Source organism: Pantherophis guttatus, chromosome 1 (genome assembly GCF_059756535.1).
Source record: "Pantherophis guttatus breed Tessera chromosome 1, ASM5975653v1, whole genome shotgun sequence".
Classification (NCBI taxonomy): domain Eukaryota; kingdom Metazoa; phylum Chordata; class Lepidosauria; order Squamata; family Colubridae; genus Pantherophis; species Pantherophis guttatus.
Window position 1 is genome coordinate 156,962,782 of NC_142063.1, and position 18,039 is coordinate 156,980,820.

Sequence of the window (18,039 nt, forward strand, 5' to 3'; positions counted from 1 at the left end):
CATGATTCCACGTTCAGTTAAATTCAGACAACTTTATTCTCACTAATGGAATACACACCCATTTTTTCTTTAACTGTGACAGGAAGAAGAAGCTCTCTAGGATCACTGAGACCAGCTTCGTTTTCAGCGAATACTCTGAAGAAATAATCCATGTTCTCTTTGAGGCCTTGGACAATGTGATGGGTTGTCTTGACTACAGCACACTTGACCCATTTCTGCTGCCCTTTCTCTAGGGCTTCAACAAGGTAGCCAACAATTCTGCTTCCACCATCATGCTCGGGTTTTAGCCATACAAGGGATACACTGTCTTTGGTAATGCTCGATACTCCCAGTTTTTCTGGTGGGCTTGGTTTTTCTAAAAAATAGGAAGATAAATTGAGAACAAAAACACGTTGGATGCATACTTATTATTTGTAAGATACTCTGCAAATAAATATTTTGCCTGGATAAGCTCTATACTTGACTTCCTTACATATATTGGAACTTGTCTTATCAAGACAAACACCTTTCATTGTGGCTTTGCATCATTTTATATTGCTATTTTGCATTAAATTTATATTGTTAATATAAGCCAGTGGTGGGATTCAAAATTTTTTACTACCGGTTCTGTGGCTTGATGGGCGTGGCAGGGGAAGGATACTGCAAAATCCCCATTTCCTCCCGATCAGCTGGGATTCGGGAGGCAGAGAATAGATGGGGGCAGGACCAGTCAGAGGTAGTATTACTGGTTCTCCGAACTACTCAAAATTTCCGCTACCCGTTCTCCAGAACTGGTCAGAACCTGCTGAATACCACCTCTGATATAAGCATTATGAATACATTAAAACTCAAGCATGGATGTAAGTCCTGCTAAAATGTACTTCAATAAATCATAAGTGAAGCAGATAAAATATTTTTTTTAAAATATTACTCACCCGTTATTTTAACTCCATCTTTGGTTTCAATGGGAACACCAACACCAAATTCATTTTCTCCAGAGACTCTGAAGTAATACGTTCCGCCTTCTTGTAGATTGGCAACTTTGTAGGAAAGACGATGGCAAATGTTGGTTACAGTGACCCAAGCTTTCTTGCTTGCTTCTCGTTTTTCAATGTGGTAATTCTTCACGGGAGCCCCTCCATCATTCTCCGGAGCTTCCCAAGATAACACAGCGGACTCTTTTGTTACATCTTTTACAATGATATTAGATGGAGGTCCTGGTGTATCAAGAACCTTAACAATTAATGTCAAACTAGCTGTGTTTACAATGTTTTGTAATGTCAGTGTATATTTTCCAGAATCATTTCGTGTTGCCTTTTCAACAGTCAGCGAGGTGCGGTTATCTGAGGAGTCAATATTTGCTCGTGTGCGAAGATCAGTGTCTGGCTTACTCCATAGCACGTTAGGGATAGGTTTTCCTCTGAAAGGCACAGTCATTGTAAATGAGTCACCTGCTTTCACAACTAACGTCTTTCTCATTTCATTATCAATATCAAAAACAGGTTCTTCTTCTCTTTCTTTTGCTACTTGAGGTTCTGAGGCATCACTTGGCTCACTAGCGCCAATTCTGTTCACAGACCTTACTCTGAAAACATATTCTGCTCCTGATGTAAGACTCATCACAGTGTATTCTGTTCCTCTTAAGCTTTGAATAGCAGTTGACCAATCAGTTTCACTAGTTAGCTTGTATTCAACAGTGTATCCAATAATAGGACTTCCCCCATCAAACAATGGTTTTGTCCATGCAATTGTTATATGAGATCTTGTATGGTCCATTATCCTGGGCCGAGATGGTGGTGATGGTAGGAAAACTGGATCTTCTGCTTTTATTAGTGGTGAAGGATCACTAGGAAGACTAAGGCCGGCGGCATTTTCTGCATATACTCTATATTCATATTCACATCCTTCCCGAAGGCCTGAAGATTTTATTCTGAGATCATAAACTGGCTTTTTATTTACACGTATCCACCGTAAACTGTTTTTCTCACGCCTTTCAATCACATAACCAGAAATTTCATTTCCTCCATCGCTGTCAGGTCTTGCCCAGCAAAGAGTCATGGATTCCTTTGTCACATTGGTAATCTCTAAAGATTTAGGAGGGGTTGGAACAGTAAAAGGATCCAGGGCCTTGACAGCCTCACTTTCTAAGGGCTCACCAACACCATATTTATTGACACCCATCACTCTGAAAATATATTCATTTCCTCTAAGTAGTTTCATAACTTTGCAGGAAGTTGTTGGAAGTTCTGCTTCACAAAGAGTCCACGCAAGTCTACTGGTCTCACGTTTTTCCACAATATAATAGTCAATCTCCGCCCCTCCATTTTCTTGAGGTGGTCCCCATGACAGATAGCATTTCTCAGCCGTCAGGCCTTTAATTTCTAGTGGGGCTGCTGGTGGACCTGGTCTGTCAAGTACTTTGCAGTTAACTGCTAATGATCTTGTTCCGGCAACATTTTGTAATGTTAATACATACTGCCCCGAATCCCGTCGAATGCAGTCTTTAACAGTGATTGTTGTAGCATGATCTGTGGAGACTATTTCAACTCTTGCCTTTTCTTCAATATCTTTGCCATCCTTTGTCCATGAAATTATTGGCAAGGGTCGTCCTGCAACGTCAGCATTGATTTTTAAAGTCTCTCCAGCTTTAATAACAATCTCTCTGAATTTGGCATCCATCATAATTCTTGGAGCTTCTATGTCATCCTTTACAGTAACTGGCCCAGTGGAGTCAGATGGTTCACTAAATTGGTCAGCAGCATTCTTGGCAATAACACGGAATTCATAGCGTTGGTCTTCAGTAAGCCCGGTCACATCAAAGAAAGTTTCCTGTACATTGGTGAAACTGCACTTCAGCCAACGACCATCTGGGAGCTCTTTCCGCTCAACAATGTAGCCTGTAATCTTAGCACCGCCATCATATTCTGGCTTGGTCCATGATAGTGAGACACATGTCCTTGTAATATTGGTCACTTCAGGTTGGCCAGGTGGATCACATGGATCCCTTGCTGCCACTGGTTCACATGATTTGCTACATTTGCCAATTCCTACAATGTTTTCAGCGTAGACACGATATTCATACATCAGGCCTTCATCAAGGCCTGTGACCTTCATCTGAGTATCACTTAGAAGGATTTTATTAACTTTAGTCCAAAGGATGCTGCTTCGTTCTTTACGTTCAAGATGATAACCGAGTACTTTGCTACCTCCGTCATTAACTGGTTCCTGCCAACTTACAATCATGAAGGCTTTCGTTGCATGTACAACTCGAGGAGTACCAGGTGGGCCAGGTAGATTAAATGGATACTCTGCCACAACAGGGGCAGTTTCAGCGTAAGCGCTCTTGCCATAACGATTTTCTGCAGAAACGCGGAATTGATATTCTGATCCAGTGGTTAAGCGAAGTATTTTAATTGAAGTTCGTGCAACTGCTGCAGATACGATGCTCCATGTTGTTGTTGTAGTTTCTCTTTTCTCTACAATGTAATTATTAATTTGACAGCCACCATCATATTCAGGGGGTTCCCAAGATATGGATACATTATCTGCACTGACATTATCAATACGTAATGAGGTTGGAGGTCCTGGTCTATCAAGAACAATTACATGGATGAGAGCTGTTGTAGAGCCAGCACTGCTTGCAACATTTAATTCGTACTTTCCTACATCTTCTCTTGAAGCTTCTTTGATGACTAGCAATGTGGATGTTTTTGAAGTGTGGACATTCACTCTCGTTGTCTCTCTTAAAGGCATGCCATCCTTTTTCCAGTTGGCAGATGGTACTGGTCTTCCTCTAATAGGTACATCAATCTTAAGATCTTCACCAGCTTTAACACTGAATGTATTGAAAAGGAGCTCAACCGAAGGCTGGATTTCAATGTCCTTTGCAACTACTGGAACTCCAAGTTGTCTTGGATCACTCTTCCCTTTTTCATTTACAGCACAGACACGGAAAGTATATTCTTCTCCCATACTTAATCCAGATATTGTTGCTTCTAATGTTTTAACTTGGGTACAGATGCTCCATTTTTCACTTCCTTTAGTTTGCATTTCTACTACATAGCCAGTTATTTTACTGCCACCATCACTCTCTGGTTTCTCCCATTTAATAGTAGCACTGTGACGAGTAACATCAACAAGAGTTACTTTTCCAGGTGGATACGGTGGTTCAGAAACCTTAACTGGTTCAGGTGTTTCTGCTGGCAAACCAACTCCATATTCATTTGCAGCTAAGACCCGGAAGTAGTAGCTGCATCCTTCCTGTAGCTGTTCAATTCTGAAGACATTTTTGTTGCAATTATTTGTGATAGTGGCATAGGCTTTTCTGGTTGTTTCACGTTTTTCAATTATGTAGTTTGTGATTTTAGCTCCACCATCAATAAGAGGAGGCTCCCAAGCTAATGTCACTAAATCTTTCTTTACTTCTCTGACGGTCAGATTTACAGGTGCACTTGGTGTATCAAGTACTCTCACATTAACAAATGCTGATTTCTTGCCACTGTTGTTTTCCAAAGTCAGGTTATATTTTCCACTGTCAAATCTGTTTACATTGTCAATTACTAACATTGTATAAGAACTGGTTACTTCAATCTGAGCTCTGTCACTCATGGTGCCTTCTGCTTTTTCCCATTTCACTTCTGGCTCTGGCCTTCCTTTAATTGTGACAAACAAACGTAATGTGCCACTAGCACGCACTGTGACAACTTTTCTGAGATCTGCATCCAGCTCTATTTCAGGAGGTTCCATTTTTTCAGCTGCAACAACACTACCAGGGATAGTTGCTGGTTCTCCAACTCCTTCAGAATTCATAGCACAGATGCGGAAGTTATACTCGCTATTTTCTTTAAGTTTTGTTACTGTGAATTGTCTTCCTTGTAAACCTGATGGGGGTGTACAAGTTGTCCATTCGTCAGCAGTAGCTTCTTTAAATTCTACAATATATCCTTTAACAGGAGCACCACCATCATAAGTAGGTTTGCCCCATGCAAGGGACACAGATGATCTGGAGGTGTCTGTTACCTTTGGATTGTTTGGCGGGCCTGGTGGATATATTGCCTCACAAGCACGGTAGAAAATTGATGGTTCACTGGGCTCACCAACACCAGCAGCATTTTCGGCAGAAACCCTAAATTCGTAGAAATGACCATCTGTCAGTCCAGTTACTCTCAATCTTAAGTCTGTCAGTCTCTTTTTATTGCACTTGGTCCATCTAATGCCATCTTTGTCTCGCTTTTCTAGTATATAACCCTCAATTTCAGCTCCACCATCGTCAGTCGGGCGGCACCAAGTTACAATCATAGAATCTTTCGTGATTGCAGAAGCTTCAGGTGTTGAAGGAGGACCTGGAGGCTTATATGGATTGCATGCCAACACAGGTTCTGATTCTAGAGGGTCGCCAATTCCATATTTATTAACAGCCATTACACGGAAAATGTATTCATTGCCTGAAAGAAGTTTGGTTACTTTGTGATTCAGAGCTTGAACATCAGATGATACTTGTGTCCATGAAAGCCGGCTTGTCTCTCTCTTTTCTATAATGTAATGTGAAATGCTAGCACCTCCATCTTGTAAAGGTGGTCCCCATGCAAGGTAACATTTTTCTGCTGTCACACCTGTAACTTTCAAAGGGCCTTCTGGGGGTCCAGGTCTGTCAAGGACTTTTACAGTGATTGGTATTGATTTTGTGCCACCAACATTAGTCAATGTAAGTGTGTAATGGCCTCCATCTAATCTGACACAATCTTTGACTGTGAGAGTTGTTCTTTCAATTGTAGTCTTAATTTCCATTCTTGCAGTTGCTTCTTCAAATTCTTTTCCATCTTTTGACCACTTAACATCAGGAATAGGTTTTCCGTGGATGTCAGCCTCAAGAGCAAATGTTTCTCCCGCACGAACAACAATGAGATCTTTGTACTTAGGATCCAATGAAGCTCTTGGTGCTTCAATTGCATCTCTAGCGATAATTGGCCCTGTGCTTTCAGAGGGCTCACTTAAGCTACCAGCTGCATTTCTTGCAATTACTCTGAATTCATATCTTTGGTCTTCTACAAGACCGCTTACTGTAAACTCAGTTTCTATTACATTTGTAAAACTGGCCTTCATCCAACGGCCTTCAGGTAGTTCTTTCTTTTCCACAATGTATCCAGTTATTCTGCTACCACCGTCATATTCGGGTTTTTTCCATTTTAGTGTCACGTAATTTCTAGTGATAACAATGGCATCTGGACGGCCTGGTGGATCACAAGCATCCCGAGCAACATACAGTTCAGAACATTTGCTAACCTTGCCTACTCCAACAATGTTTTCAGCGGAAACTCTGAATTCGTATTCAAGACCTTCTTCAAGACCTTCTGTTTTGTATTTTGTGTCGTGGATGAGGGTCTTATGGATCTTTGTCCAAAGAATGCTGTTTTTATCTTTACGTTCTAGATGATATCCAAGAACTTTGCTTCCTCCATCGTTAACTGGTTCATGCCATTGTACTATCATGTGGTCTTTGGTGGCTGTAGTGACATAAGGGGTTCCTGGTGGCCCTGGTACTTTGTATGGATATTGTACAAGAACTGGCTTAGAATCTAGCGCAGTGCTCTTTCCATATCGATTTTCAGCACTAATTCTAAACTGGTATTCAGTTCCTGTTTTAAGCTTTGTTACTTTAATAGTTGTCCTTGCGACCATTGCTGATACCATTTGCCAAACAGTGGTGGTAGTGTCACGTTTCTCGACAATGTAGTTGGATATCTGACAGCCACCTGTATATGCTGGGGGTTCCCATGAGAGGATTACGAAGTTTGAACTAACTTCATCAAAACGGACAGGTCCTTGGGGTGGGCCAGGCTTTTCTAGCACAATTATACTAAGATGCTCTGTCGCTGTGCCTGCGGTGTTGGTTGCTGTGACAGTGTATTTTCCAAAATCATCCTTGTTGCTTTCTTTAATAAACAATGTAGTTGATGTTGCTGTATCTTCAACATATAATCTGGTTGTCTGTTTCAGAGGCTGGCCATCTTTCTCCCAAGTGATAGTAGGCTTTGGTCGAGCTATAAAGGGAATTTCTACTTTAAGATCTTCTCCAGCTTGTACAGTATATGTATTGAACATCAATTTGAAACTGGGCTGAATTGTCTGATCTTTGGCAATCACAGGAACTGCCAGTGGCTTAGGATCACTTTTGCCTTTTTCATTGTATGCCATGACACGGAACTGATATTCATGTCCAGAACTTAAACCAGACACAACTGCATTGCAGACTTTGGTTTCAGTAACAACGGTCCATTTATCAGATCCTTTTGGCTGCATTTCAACAATGTAGCCCAAAATTCTGCTGCCTCCATCGTGTTCAGGCTTCTCCCACATAAATGATGCACTTCTCTGTGTCACATCAGTGAGCGTCACTTTTCCAGGGGGTAGAGGTGGCTCTGATGCTTTTGAGGCATCGGCAGTTTCTGCTGGACTACCAATTCCAAATTCATTTTCAGCCATAACTCTGAAATAATAAATGCTTCCTTCTGTAAGGTTTTCAACTCTAAAGCTTGTTTTGTTGCACTTGGCACTCACATTGGCATATGCTTTTCTGGTTGACTCACGTTTATCGATAACATAGTTCTTTATCTTTGCCCCACCATCATTAGCTGGAGGTTCCCATGTCAATACAGCACAGTCTTTCCTTATTTCTTTGACTACTAAGTTTTGTGGTGGTCCTGGTGTGTCAAGTACTTTAACTGTAACAAATGCAGACTTAGAACCACTGCTATTCTCCAGTTTAAGTATATACTTCCCAGCATCATTTCTATCACAGTAATCAATTGATAGCTGTGTGTAATTTATTCCTTTTTCAATTTGAACTTTATCTGTAAATTCTCCTTCTTCCCGAGACCATGTGATTTCAGGAGTGGGGCGTCCTTTAAATGGTATATTGATCCTGACAGAGCTACCAGCTCTGACAACAATTCCCTTCCTTAATTCTGAGTCTATATCAAGTTCAGGAGCTTCAAGTTTATCTTCTGGTTTAATTGTGCCAGGAATTGTTGCAGGCTCACCTACTCCAATTTTGTTGAGAGCACACACCCTTAGCTTGTATTCTTGATGTTCTATGAGTTTTTTGATCTCGAAACGATGAACTCTCAGACCAGTCTGTGGAGTAACCATTGCCCATTCTTCTTCATCAGCTTTGCAGATTTCTACAATATATCCCAGGATTTCGCAGCCACCATCATAAATAGGTTTCCCCCATGCAGCTGTGATTGAATTCTTGGTTGTATCAACAACATGGGCATTAGTGGGTGGACCAGGCTTGAACATAGGATCACATGCTTTCCAGTATGGAGTAACTTGACTTGGTTCACCAATTCCAGCTATATTTTCAGCAGATACTCTAAATTCATATTCATGATCTTCATTTAGTCCTGTGACTCTTAATCGTAAATCTGTAATTCGACGTTTATTACATTTCACCCATCTAATACCAGTTCTATCTCTTTTTTCTACAATGTAGCCAATGATTTCACTGCCACCATCGCTATCTGGACGATGCCAGGAGACTGTCATAGAATCCTTTGTAACATTGGTAACTTCAAGGTATGTTGGTGGACCAGGAACAACAAATGGGCTTTTCATAAGTACGGGTGCAGATTCCAAAGGCTCGCCAACTCCGTATTTATTAACTGCCATTATGCGGAATATATACTCGTTGCCTTCCAGAAGTTTTGTTACCTTTAGCATTGTGGCTACAGCATCGGATGCAACAACTGTCCAAGCAAGACGACTAGTTTCTCTCTTTTCAATGATGTAGTGGGAAATATCACTGCCACCATCATGGATTGGTGGAACCCATGATAAGGAACACTTTTCAGAAGTAACTCCAGAAATCTGAATACTCTCTGGAGGCCCTGGCCGATCTAGTACTTTTACTGTTACAGGTACTGATTTTGTTCCTGCAACATTGGTTGCCTGCAGAATAAACTGCCCACCATCAACACGTATAGCGTCTTTTACAGTAATCAGAGCTTTGAAGTCTGTATTCCTTATTTCATATCGAGCAGTATCTTCAAGGACTTTATCTCCTTTCAGCCACATAATAGTAGGGATTGGTTTTCCATGTACGTCGGCTTCAAGTTTGAAAGTTTCACCAGCATTTACAACAATTGCATCTTTGTATTTTGGATCCATGGAAATTCTTGGAAGTTCAACTTCATCTTTTGCTGTTATAGGTCCTGTGCTGTCAGAAGGTTTGCTTACTGCTCCAGCAGCATTCCTTGCAATGACTCTAAATTCATATCGTTGGTCTTCAGTAAGACCTGACACGGTAAACTGAGTTTCAGTGATATTGGTAAAGCTTGCTTTCATCCAACGACCATCAGGTAAGTCTCGTTTTTCTACTACATAGCCTGTTATTTTGCTGCCACCATCATATTCTGGCTTGGTCCACTGCAGAGTGATGGCACTTCTTGTAACAATAATAGCTTCAGGACAACCTGGTGGATCACAGGCATCACGTGCTACATAGCATTCTGAAACTTTGCTTGCTTTGCCTACGCCAACAATATTTTCTGCAGAAACTCTAAATTCATATTCAATGTTTTCTTCGAGATTAGATGTTTTATAATGTGTATCTTGAATAATAGTTTTGTTCACTTTTGTCCACAGAATGCTGTTTCTTTCCTTTCGTTCAAGATGATAACCTAGAATTCTACTTCCACCATCATTAATTGGTTCATGCCATTGCACAATCATAGAGTCTTTTGTAGCTATTGTCACAAATGGTGTTCCAGGGGGGCCTGGTTCTTTGTAGGGATATTGAGCAACAACTGGTTCTGATTCCAGGGCAAAGCTCTGCCCATATCTATTTTCTGCAAAAATTCTAAATTGATATTCTGAGCCAGTTTTCAGCTTAGTCACCTTCAGAGTTGTTCTTGCAACAGTAGCTGAAACTACTTCCCATGAAGTCGTGGTTGTATCTCTCTTATGAACAATATAATTAGTAACCTGGCAACCACCTGTATACACCGGAGGATTCCATGATATTGTGACACTTTCAGCACTAATATCTTCAAATTTAACTGGGCCTTTAGGAGGATCTGGTTTATCGAGTGTTATAATTTCAATAGATGCAGATTTTTGTCCAACCACATTAGCAACTGCAATTTCATATATTCCATTGTCCTCCTTATTTGTTTCTTTAATATTTAGAACTGTAAGATTAGGTGAATCAATTACATTTACTCTGGTTGTCTGTTTTAATGGAATGCCATCTTTGGTCCAAGAGACAGTAGGCTTAGGTCGACCAAATATTGGTATTTCGATCTTTAGATCATGTCCTACTTGTATACTGTAACTGTGGAATGCTGGTCTGACATCTGGTTCAATAACAAGATCTTTAGCGGTTATTGGTACTGCAAGCGATCGTGGATCACTCTTGCCCTTTTCATTTACAGCCATCACTCTGAAGAGATAATCTTGTCCTTGGGTTAGATTAGTAATAACTGCTTCAAGAACTTTAACACGTGTGCACTCTGACCATTTATCACTACCCTTCACTTGCATTTCTACAATGTACTGTAAGATTTTACTCCCACCATCATGTTCAGGCTTTGCCCAGCTCAATGAAACACTGTTTCTCGTAACATCATCCACTGTTATTTTTCCTGGAGGTTGAGGAACTTCAGCCACCTTAACTGGGTCACTTGTTTCAGCAGGCAGGCCAATTCCGAATTCGTTCTCTCCAGAAACTCTGAAGTAATAATAACAACCCTCTTGGAGCTGATCAATTTTCCAGGATGTTTTATGGCAGTTTGTTACAACAGCTGCATAGGATTTTCTTGTGGCTTCACGCTTTTCAATAATATAATTTTTAACTTTTGCTCCACCATCTATCAGTGGAGGCTCCCATGAAATTGTAACAGAGTCTTTGGTAATTTCCTTGATTTTCAGGTTAACAGGAGGACCTGGAGTATCCAAGACTCTTACACTGACAAAGGCAGATTTTGTTCCACTACTATTTTCTAAAGTAAGAGTGTATTTTCCAGAGTCAAATCTATTCATATTATCAAGAACAAGCGAGGTGAAGCTGCTGGTACTGTCAATAATAGCTGCTTCTCTGATATCACCATCTACTTTACTCCATTTTACTTCTGGTGTTGGGCGGCCTCTGATAGGAACAAATAATCTTAATGAACCACCAGCTCTTACATTGATCACTTTTCTCAGTTCTAAGTCAAGGTCAAGATCTGGAGCTTCCAATTTTTCTTCAACAAGGATGGTTCCAGGAACATCAGCATGCTCTCCTACTCCTGCTTTATTAACAGCACAAATTCGGAATTTGTATTCATGTTTTTCCAACAATTTTTCTACTTCCATATTTGTTTTCTTAATTCCAGTTGGTGGTGTACAAATAGCCCAGTCACCAACACTTACATCACACGCTTCAACAATGTATCCTTGAATTTCAGAGCCACCGTCATAGATTGGTTTACCCCAAGAAAGGAAAACTGAAGATCTTGTAACATCTATTGCTTTGGGGTTATTTGGTGGACCTGGTTTATATATAGGGTCACAAGCTTTATAGTAGATAGAAGGTGGACTGGGCTCACTGAGACCAGCTGCATTTTCAGCGGAGACTCTATATTCATAGTCATGATTTTCCAGAAGTCCTGTGACTCGATATCGAAGTTCACTGATCAAACGCTTGCTACATCTTGTCCACCGAATGCCTTCTTTGTCACGTTTTTCTAGCACATAACCCAAAATTTCACTGCCTCCATCAGAAACTGGTCTATCCCATACAACAATCATAGAATCCTTGGTAACAGCTGAAACCTCTGGAGCCTTTGGTGGAAGTGGTACCACAAAAGGATTTTTTGCAAGTACAGGCTCAGATTCAAGAGGTTCGCCAACCCCATATTTATTGACAGCCATGATACGGAAGATATATTCATTGCCTTCCAAGAGTTTAGTAACTTTGCAACTAAGAGTTTGCACGTTGGCATCAACTGAAGTCCAAACTAAGCGACTTGTTTCTCTTCTTTCAACAACATAATGTGAAATGTCACTGCCTCCATCCTGCAGTGGGGGCTTCCATGATAGCATACATTTTTCAGCAGTTGTCCCTGTTATAACAACAGGCCCTTCAGGTGGCCCAGGTCTGTCAAGGACTTTGACATGAACAGAAGCAGTTTTTTCACCTGCAACATTCTTCACCAACAATATATAATGTCCACTGTCAATACGAACAGCTTCTTTCACGCTTAGGCTTGTGGCAAAGTCAGTACTTTTTATATCCAAACGTGCTGTGTTTGTTAGTTCCTTGTCACCTTTCAGCCACTGAATAGAAGGCAGTGGTTTGCCATAAACATCAGCGTCAATCTTAAATGATTCAGTAGCATGCACTGTAAGTGTTTCTTTAAATTTGGGATCCATACTTATGCGAGGTGGCTCTACTTCATCTCTCACTGTGATAGCCCCTGAACTTTCAGAGGGCTCACTGAAAACCCCTGCTGCATTACGTGCAATCACACGGAACTCATACCTTTGATTCTCAACCAGGCCAGTTACTGCAAATTGAGTCTCAATTACGTTAGTAAAACTTGCTTTCATCCAGCGGCCTTCCGGTAATTCTTTCTTTTCAACAATGTAGCCCGTGATCTTGCTTCCACCATCATATGCTGGTTTCTTCCACTGAAGAGTAACAGAATTTCTTGTGACAATTATCGGTTCTGGACGGCCGGGAGGATCACAAGGATCATGAGCTGTGTAACATTCTGAACATTTGCTTGCCTTTCCAATACCAACAATATTTTCTGCATAAACTCTGAATTCATATTCAAGTCCCTCTTCAAGTCCAGTTGTTTTAAATTTAGTGTCAGGAATTGCTGTTTTGTTCAACTTAACCCATAGTATGCTGTTTCTTTCTTTGCGCTCCAAATGATAGCCAATAATTCGGCTGCCACCATCACTGACTGGCTCATTCCAATGTACCATCATAGTATCTCTGGAGACTTCAGGTACATGTGGGGTTCCAGGTGGGCCAGGTAGTTTGTAGGGATATTGGGCAACCACAGGCTCTGATGTGAGATATGTACTCTTTCCATATCTGTTTTCAGCAGCAATTCTGAATTGATATTCGCTTCCAGTCTTTAATCTACTCACTTTTAGAGTTGTTCGTGCAACAGTTGCCGAAACAATCTGCCAAGCAGTAGTAGACGTATCACGTTTTTCTACAATGTAATTGTTGATGGAACTGCCGCCATCATATTTGGGTGGCTCCCAAGAAATGGTAATACTATCTGCAGTTATGTCATCCATCTTCACCGGTCCGGTGGGTGGGCCTGGCTTATCGAGGACAATAATACTAAGAATTTCGGTTGCTTCACCTGCAGAATTTGTAAGTTTTACCAAATATTGTCCGACATCTTCTTTACATGCTTCCTTTATTGTTAGCACTGTGTTGCTTTCTGTATTTTCTTCATTTACTCTAGTAGTTTGCCTTAGTGGCACATTATCCTTAAGCCATGTTACAGTTGGTTTGGGTCGACCAACAAAAGGAACATCAACTTTTAAGTCTTCACCTGCTAGTACACTGAATGTGTTAAACAAGAGTTTGAACGCTGGAGGTATCACAAGATCTTTTGCAATGACAGGTACACTGAGTTGCCGAGGATCACTGATTCCTTTTTCATTTTGTGCTGAAACACGGAAGGAATATTCTTCCCCTTGGATCAATCCTTTTATAGTAGCTTCAGTAACTTTAACAGTGGCACAAGTGGCCCACCTGTCACTGCCTTTGCTTTGCATTTCTACAATATAGCCCAAAATTCTGCTTCCTCCATCATGCTCAGGTTTTTCCCAACTCAAAGACACACTGTTTCTTGTCACGTCTAATAAAGTTATTTTTCCTGGAGGTAGAGGCCTCTCAGACACTTTAACTGATTCTGATGTTTCAACCGGAAGACCTATTCCATATTCATTTTCAGCTAGAACTCTGAAGTAATAGCTGCAGCCTTCTTGTAGCATGTCCACTTTCCAGGTGGTCTTGTGGCAATTGGCTATAACAGTAGAGTATGCCTTTCTTGTTGCTTCACGCTTTTCAACAATATAATTCTTTATTTTAGAGCCACCATCTATGAGGGGAGGTTCCCAGGTGAGTGTGACAGATGACATGGTGATCTCTTTTATTTTCAGATTCTGTGGGGCACCAGGGGTATCAAGGACTCTTACAATTACAAATGCTGATTTGCTACCTGAACTGTTTTCTATAGTCAATATATATTTGCCACTGTCAAATCTATTTACATTTCCAACCGTGAGTAAAGTGTAAGAACTTGTGGATTCAATTGTGGCTTTGTCTAAAGATTCTCCAAGTTCTCGTGACCATTTTACTTCAGGTGCTGGTCTTCCTTTAATCGGAACAAAAAGTCTCAAAGTACAACAAGCTCGGAGAGTCACAATTTTACGCAGCTCTGCATCCAGTTCAATCTCAGGGGGAAGCATTCGTTCTTCAGCTTTTGGTGTCCCAGGAACATTTGCTGGCTCACCAATGCCTTCAGAATTCATGGCAAAAATTCTGATTTTATACTCCTGGTTTTCTTTTAGATTAGTGATGGTAAATGATGTGGCCTTGAGTCCTGCTGGTGGTGTTACAATTTTCCATTCATCTTCATCAGGTAATGCTGTTTCAACCATGTAGCCAGTAATTTCTGAGCCACCATCATATAATGGTTTATTCCAAGCAATTGTAATTGATGACTTGCTTGTATCTAAGACACGGGGATTACCAGGTGGACCAGGTTTGAAAAGAGTGTCACAAGCTTTGTAGAATGGACTACTAGGACTTGGCTCACTTATACCAGCAGCATTTTCAGCCTTTATTCGGTATTCATACTCATGGCCTTCTGTGAGTCCAGAAACTTTGTAACGCAAATCTGTCACAACTCGCTTATTACATTTCACCCAGCGTAATCCAGCTCTGTCACGACGTTCTACAATGTAATTGGTTATAGGACTTCCTCCATCCGAATCAGGAGGTCCCCAGCATACAATCATAGAATCTTTGGTAATAGCTGTAACTTCAGGTGTCTTGGGAGGATCGGGTATTACGTAAGGATTCACTGCTAGGACAGGCTCTGATTCTAGAGCTTCACCAACTCCGTATTTATTAACAGCCATTACTCGGAACACATATTCATTGCCTTTCAATAGCTTTGTGACCTTCAGTTTTGTTACAGGAACTTCTGTGGCTACAGATGTCCACGCCAATCTACTTGTTTCACGTTTTTCAACAACATAGTGATCAATACTAGCACCTCCATCATCTAAAGGTGGGAGCCATGACAGGACACATTTCTCTATGGTAACATCAGACACCGACAAAGGTCCCTGTGGGGGACCAGGTCTGTCTAGAACTTTGACATTGAAAATGTGTTTCGCAAAGCCGCCTGGATTGGATGCTGTAAGCATATATGCACCACCATCCCGTCTTAAGGAGTCCTTATTGGTAAGAACTGTAGAAAAATCTGCTATTTTAATTTCCAATTTTGCTGTATCCTCAAGTTCCTTGTCTTGTTTTGTCCATGTTAGAGTTGGTGGAGGTCGGCCTGCAACATCTGCTTCAAGTTTGAAAATTTCTCCTGCTTTTACTACTAGAGTGTCTTTGTATTTAGCATCAACCATTATTCTTGGTGCCTCGATTTCATCTCTGCATGTTATTGCATCTGATGGCTCAGAAGGCTGGCTAACGGCGCCGGCAGCATTTCTAGCGATGACACGGAATTCATAAGCAGCATCTTCAGTAAGCCCACTCACAGTGAATTCGGTTTCTAATATATTGCTAAAGTTTGCTTTTAGCCATCGGCCATTTGGAAAATCTCTTTTTTCAACCGTGTAGCCAGTTATCTTAAAGCCTCCATTATATTCAGGTTTTGTCCACCTTAGCGCTACTGCATGTCTTGTGATGTTTAGAGGAATTGGCTTTCCAGGAGGATCAATAGGATCGAGAGCAAAGGTTGGCTCAGATGACTTGCTTGGTTTACTTTTACCTGCCAAGTTTTCTGCAATGACTCTGAATTCATATGCAATGCCATCCATCAGCCCACTTGATTTGAAGGTGTTGCCTGATATTAAGGCTTTGCTGACAGTCTGCCAAAGAATGCTATTCTGCTCTTTTCTTTCAATGTGATATCCCAGAATTGGACTTCCACCATCTGTAAGGGGTTCGTGCCAGTTAATGCTGATTGAATCTTTTGTGACTGCAATGACTTGAGGAGTGCCTGGAGGTCCAGGAACTTTGAAAGGATAGCTAGCAATTACATTCTCTGAACTGATAGCCGGACCTGAGCCGTATCTGTTCTGAGCTTTAACACGGAATTGGTACTCGGTGCCAGTAGTCAGGTGAGCTGCTTTGTAGGTGGTACGTATAACAGTGGTGGCTAACTCAGCCCAGGAGGTACTGTCAGTTTTGCGCATTTCTACAACATAGTTGCTAATTGGAACCCCTCCATCATTTAGTGGAGGTTCCCATGAAAAGGTGACAAAATCAGATGAAACTTCTTCAAATCTGATTGGTCCAGTGGGTGGTCCAGGAACATCATGCACGTGAACAGTTATAACATCGCTAACTTCACCAACAATGTTTTTAGCGGAGACTGGATATCTGCCACTGTCATTTCTCGTGCATTCATTAATGTTCAAAATGGTTGCAGTAGCTGTATTTTCATAGTTGATCCTTTGTGTTTGCTTGAGCAATTGATCTTCCTTTTTCCAGGTAATAGTTGGTCTGGGGCGACCAAGAACAGGAATCTCAACTTTGATATTGTCACCAGCTCTAGCAATTATGGTTTTCTGATAGATACCACGCAAATCAAACTCAGGAAGCATCATTTGTTCCTTAACAACAACTGGCCTGCTTTCTCTTGGATCACTTCTTCCAGCACTGTTAACTGCCATAACTTGGAAAGTATATTCTTCATGTTCAGTTAGATTCTTTACCACACATTCTAATGTTTTCACTGTAGTAATGTGTGTCCACTGAGTTGAACCCTTTTTCTGTGCTTCAATTACGTAGCCAGTAATCTTGCTACCGCCATCATGTTCTGGTTTTGGCCAAGCAAGGCTGACTGAGTTCCTTGTGATATCCATAATATTAAGGCTGTCTGGAGGTGATGGCGCTTCTGTTGCTCTTATAGGTTCAGGGGTTTCAGCAGGTTCACCAATTCCAAATTCATTTTCAGCAAATACTCTGAAATAATATTCACAGCCTTCAGCCAAACCAGGAATCCTAAGGGAACATTTGGAGCATTTGGTTGTGATAGTTGAATACGACTTACGTGTTGATTCACGTTTTTCTACTATATAATTTGTTATACGTGAGCCTCCATCAATTAGAGGCATATCCCATTGGAGAGTAATGCTATCTTTAGATATGTCTCGGGGCTTCAGATTTATTGGTGGCCCTGGTGTATCCAAAACCTTTACATTTACAAAGCCAGTCTTTTTGCCAGCAGCATTTTCAAGGGTCATCAGATACTTTCCTGCATCATATCTATTACATTCTGTGACAATGAGGAGAGTGAATGAATCTGTATTTTCAATATTGGCCCGTGCCTTAAGTGGGATGTCATCTTTGGTCCATGTAATTTCAGGAGTCGGACGTCCTCTAATTGGAACAAATACCCTAATGCTCAATCCGGCTCTGACCACAAGAGTTTTTCTCAGTTCAGCATCTAATTCAAAATCAGGAGCCACTTCACGTTCTCTGATTTCAACATCTGGAATTACTGCTGGTTCGCCCACGCCAACAGCATTGATAGCACTTATTCTGAAATTGTATTTGGCTCCTGGGTGGAGATTAGCAACCACAAATTCTGTGATTCTTAGAGCGGTTCCTGTGGTATCTTTCACCCATGTTTCTTCTCCTTCTTTTTGGTGCTCCACAATGTAGCCAATAATATCAAGTCCACCGTCATAATGAGGTTTCCCCCATGCTAGGCTAGCACTTGTTTTTGTCGTATCAGTTACTCGTGGATTTGCTGGAGGTCCTGGTGGATCTATAATAATGGGGAAAAAAGGAGC

The 18,039-nt window shown here is 41.1% G+C and overlaps 1 protein-coding gene across 1 annotated transcript in view; it reads right to left on the reverse strand.

Moving 5' to 3' along the window:
- Positions 1-18,039, reverse strand: part of TTN (titin) — a 312,529-nt gene that overhangs the window by 32,678 nt on the left and 261,812 nt on the right. The window contains exons 293-294 of the mRNA XM_087882058.1: positions 915-18,014; positions 59-355 (exon numbers count right to left, since the gene is read on the reverse strand). Of these exons, the coding sequence (XP_087738184.1) occupies positions 59-355; positions 915-18,014 (17,397 nt within the window). The remainder of the gene's footprint in view (positions 1-58; positions 356-914; positions 18,015-18,039) is intronic.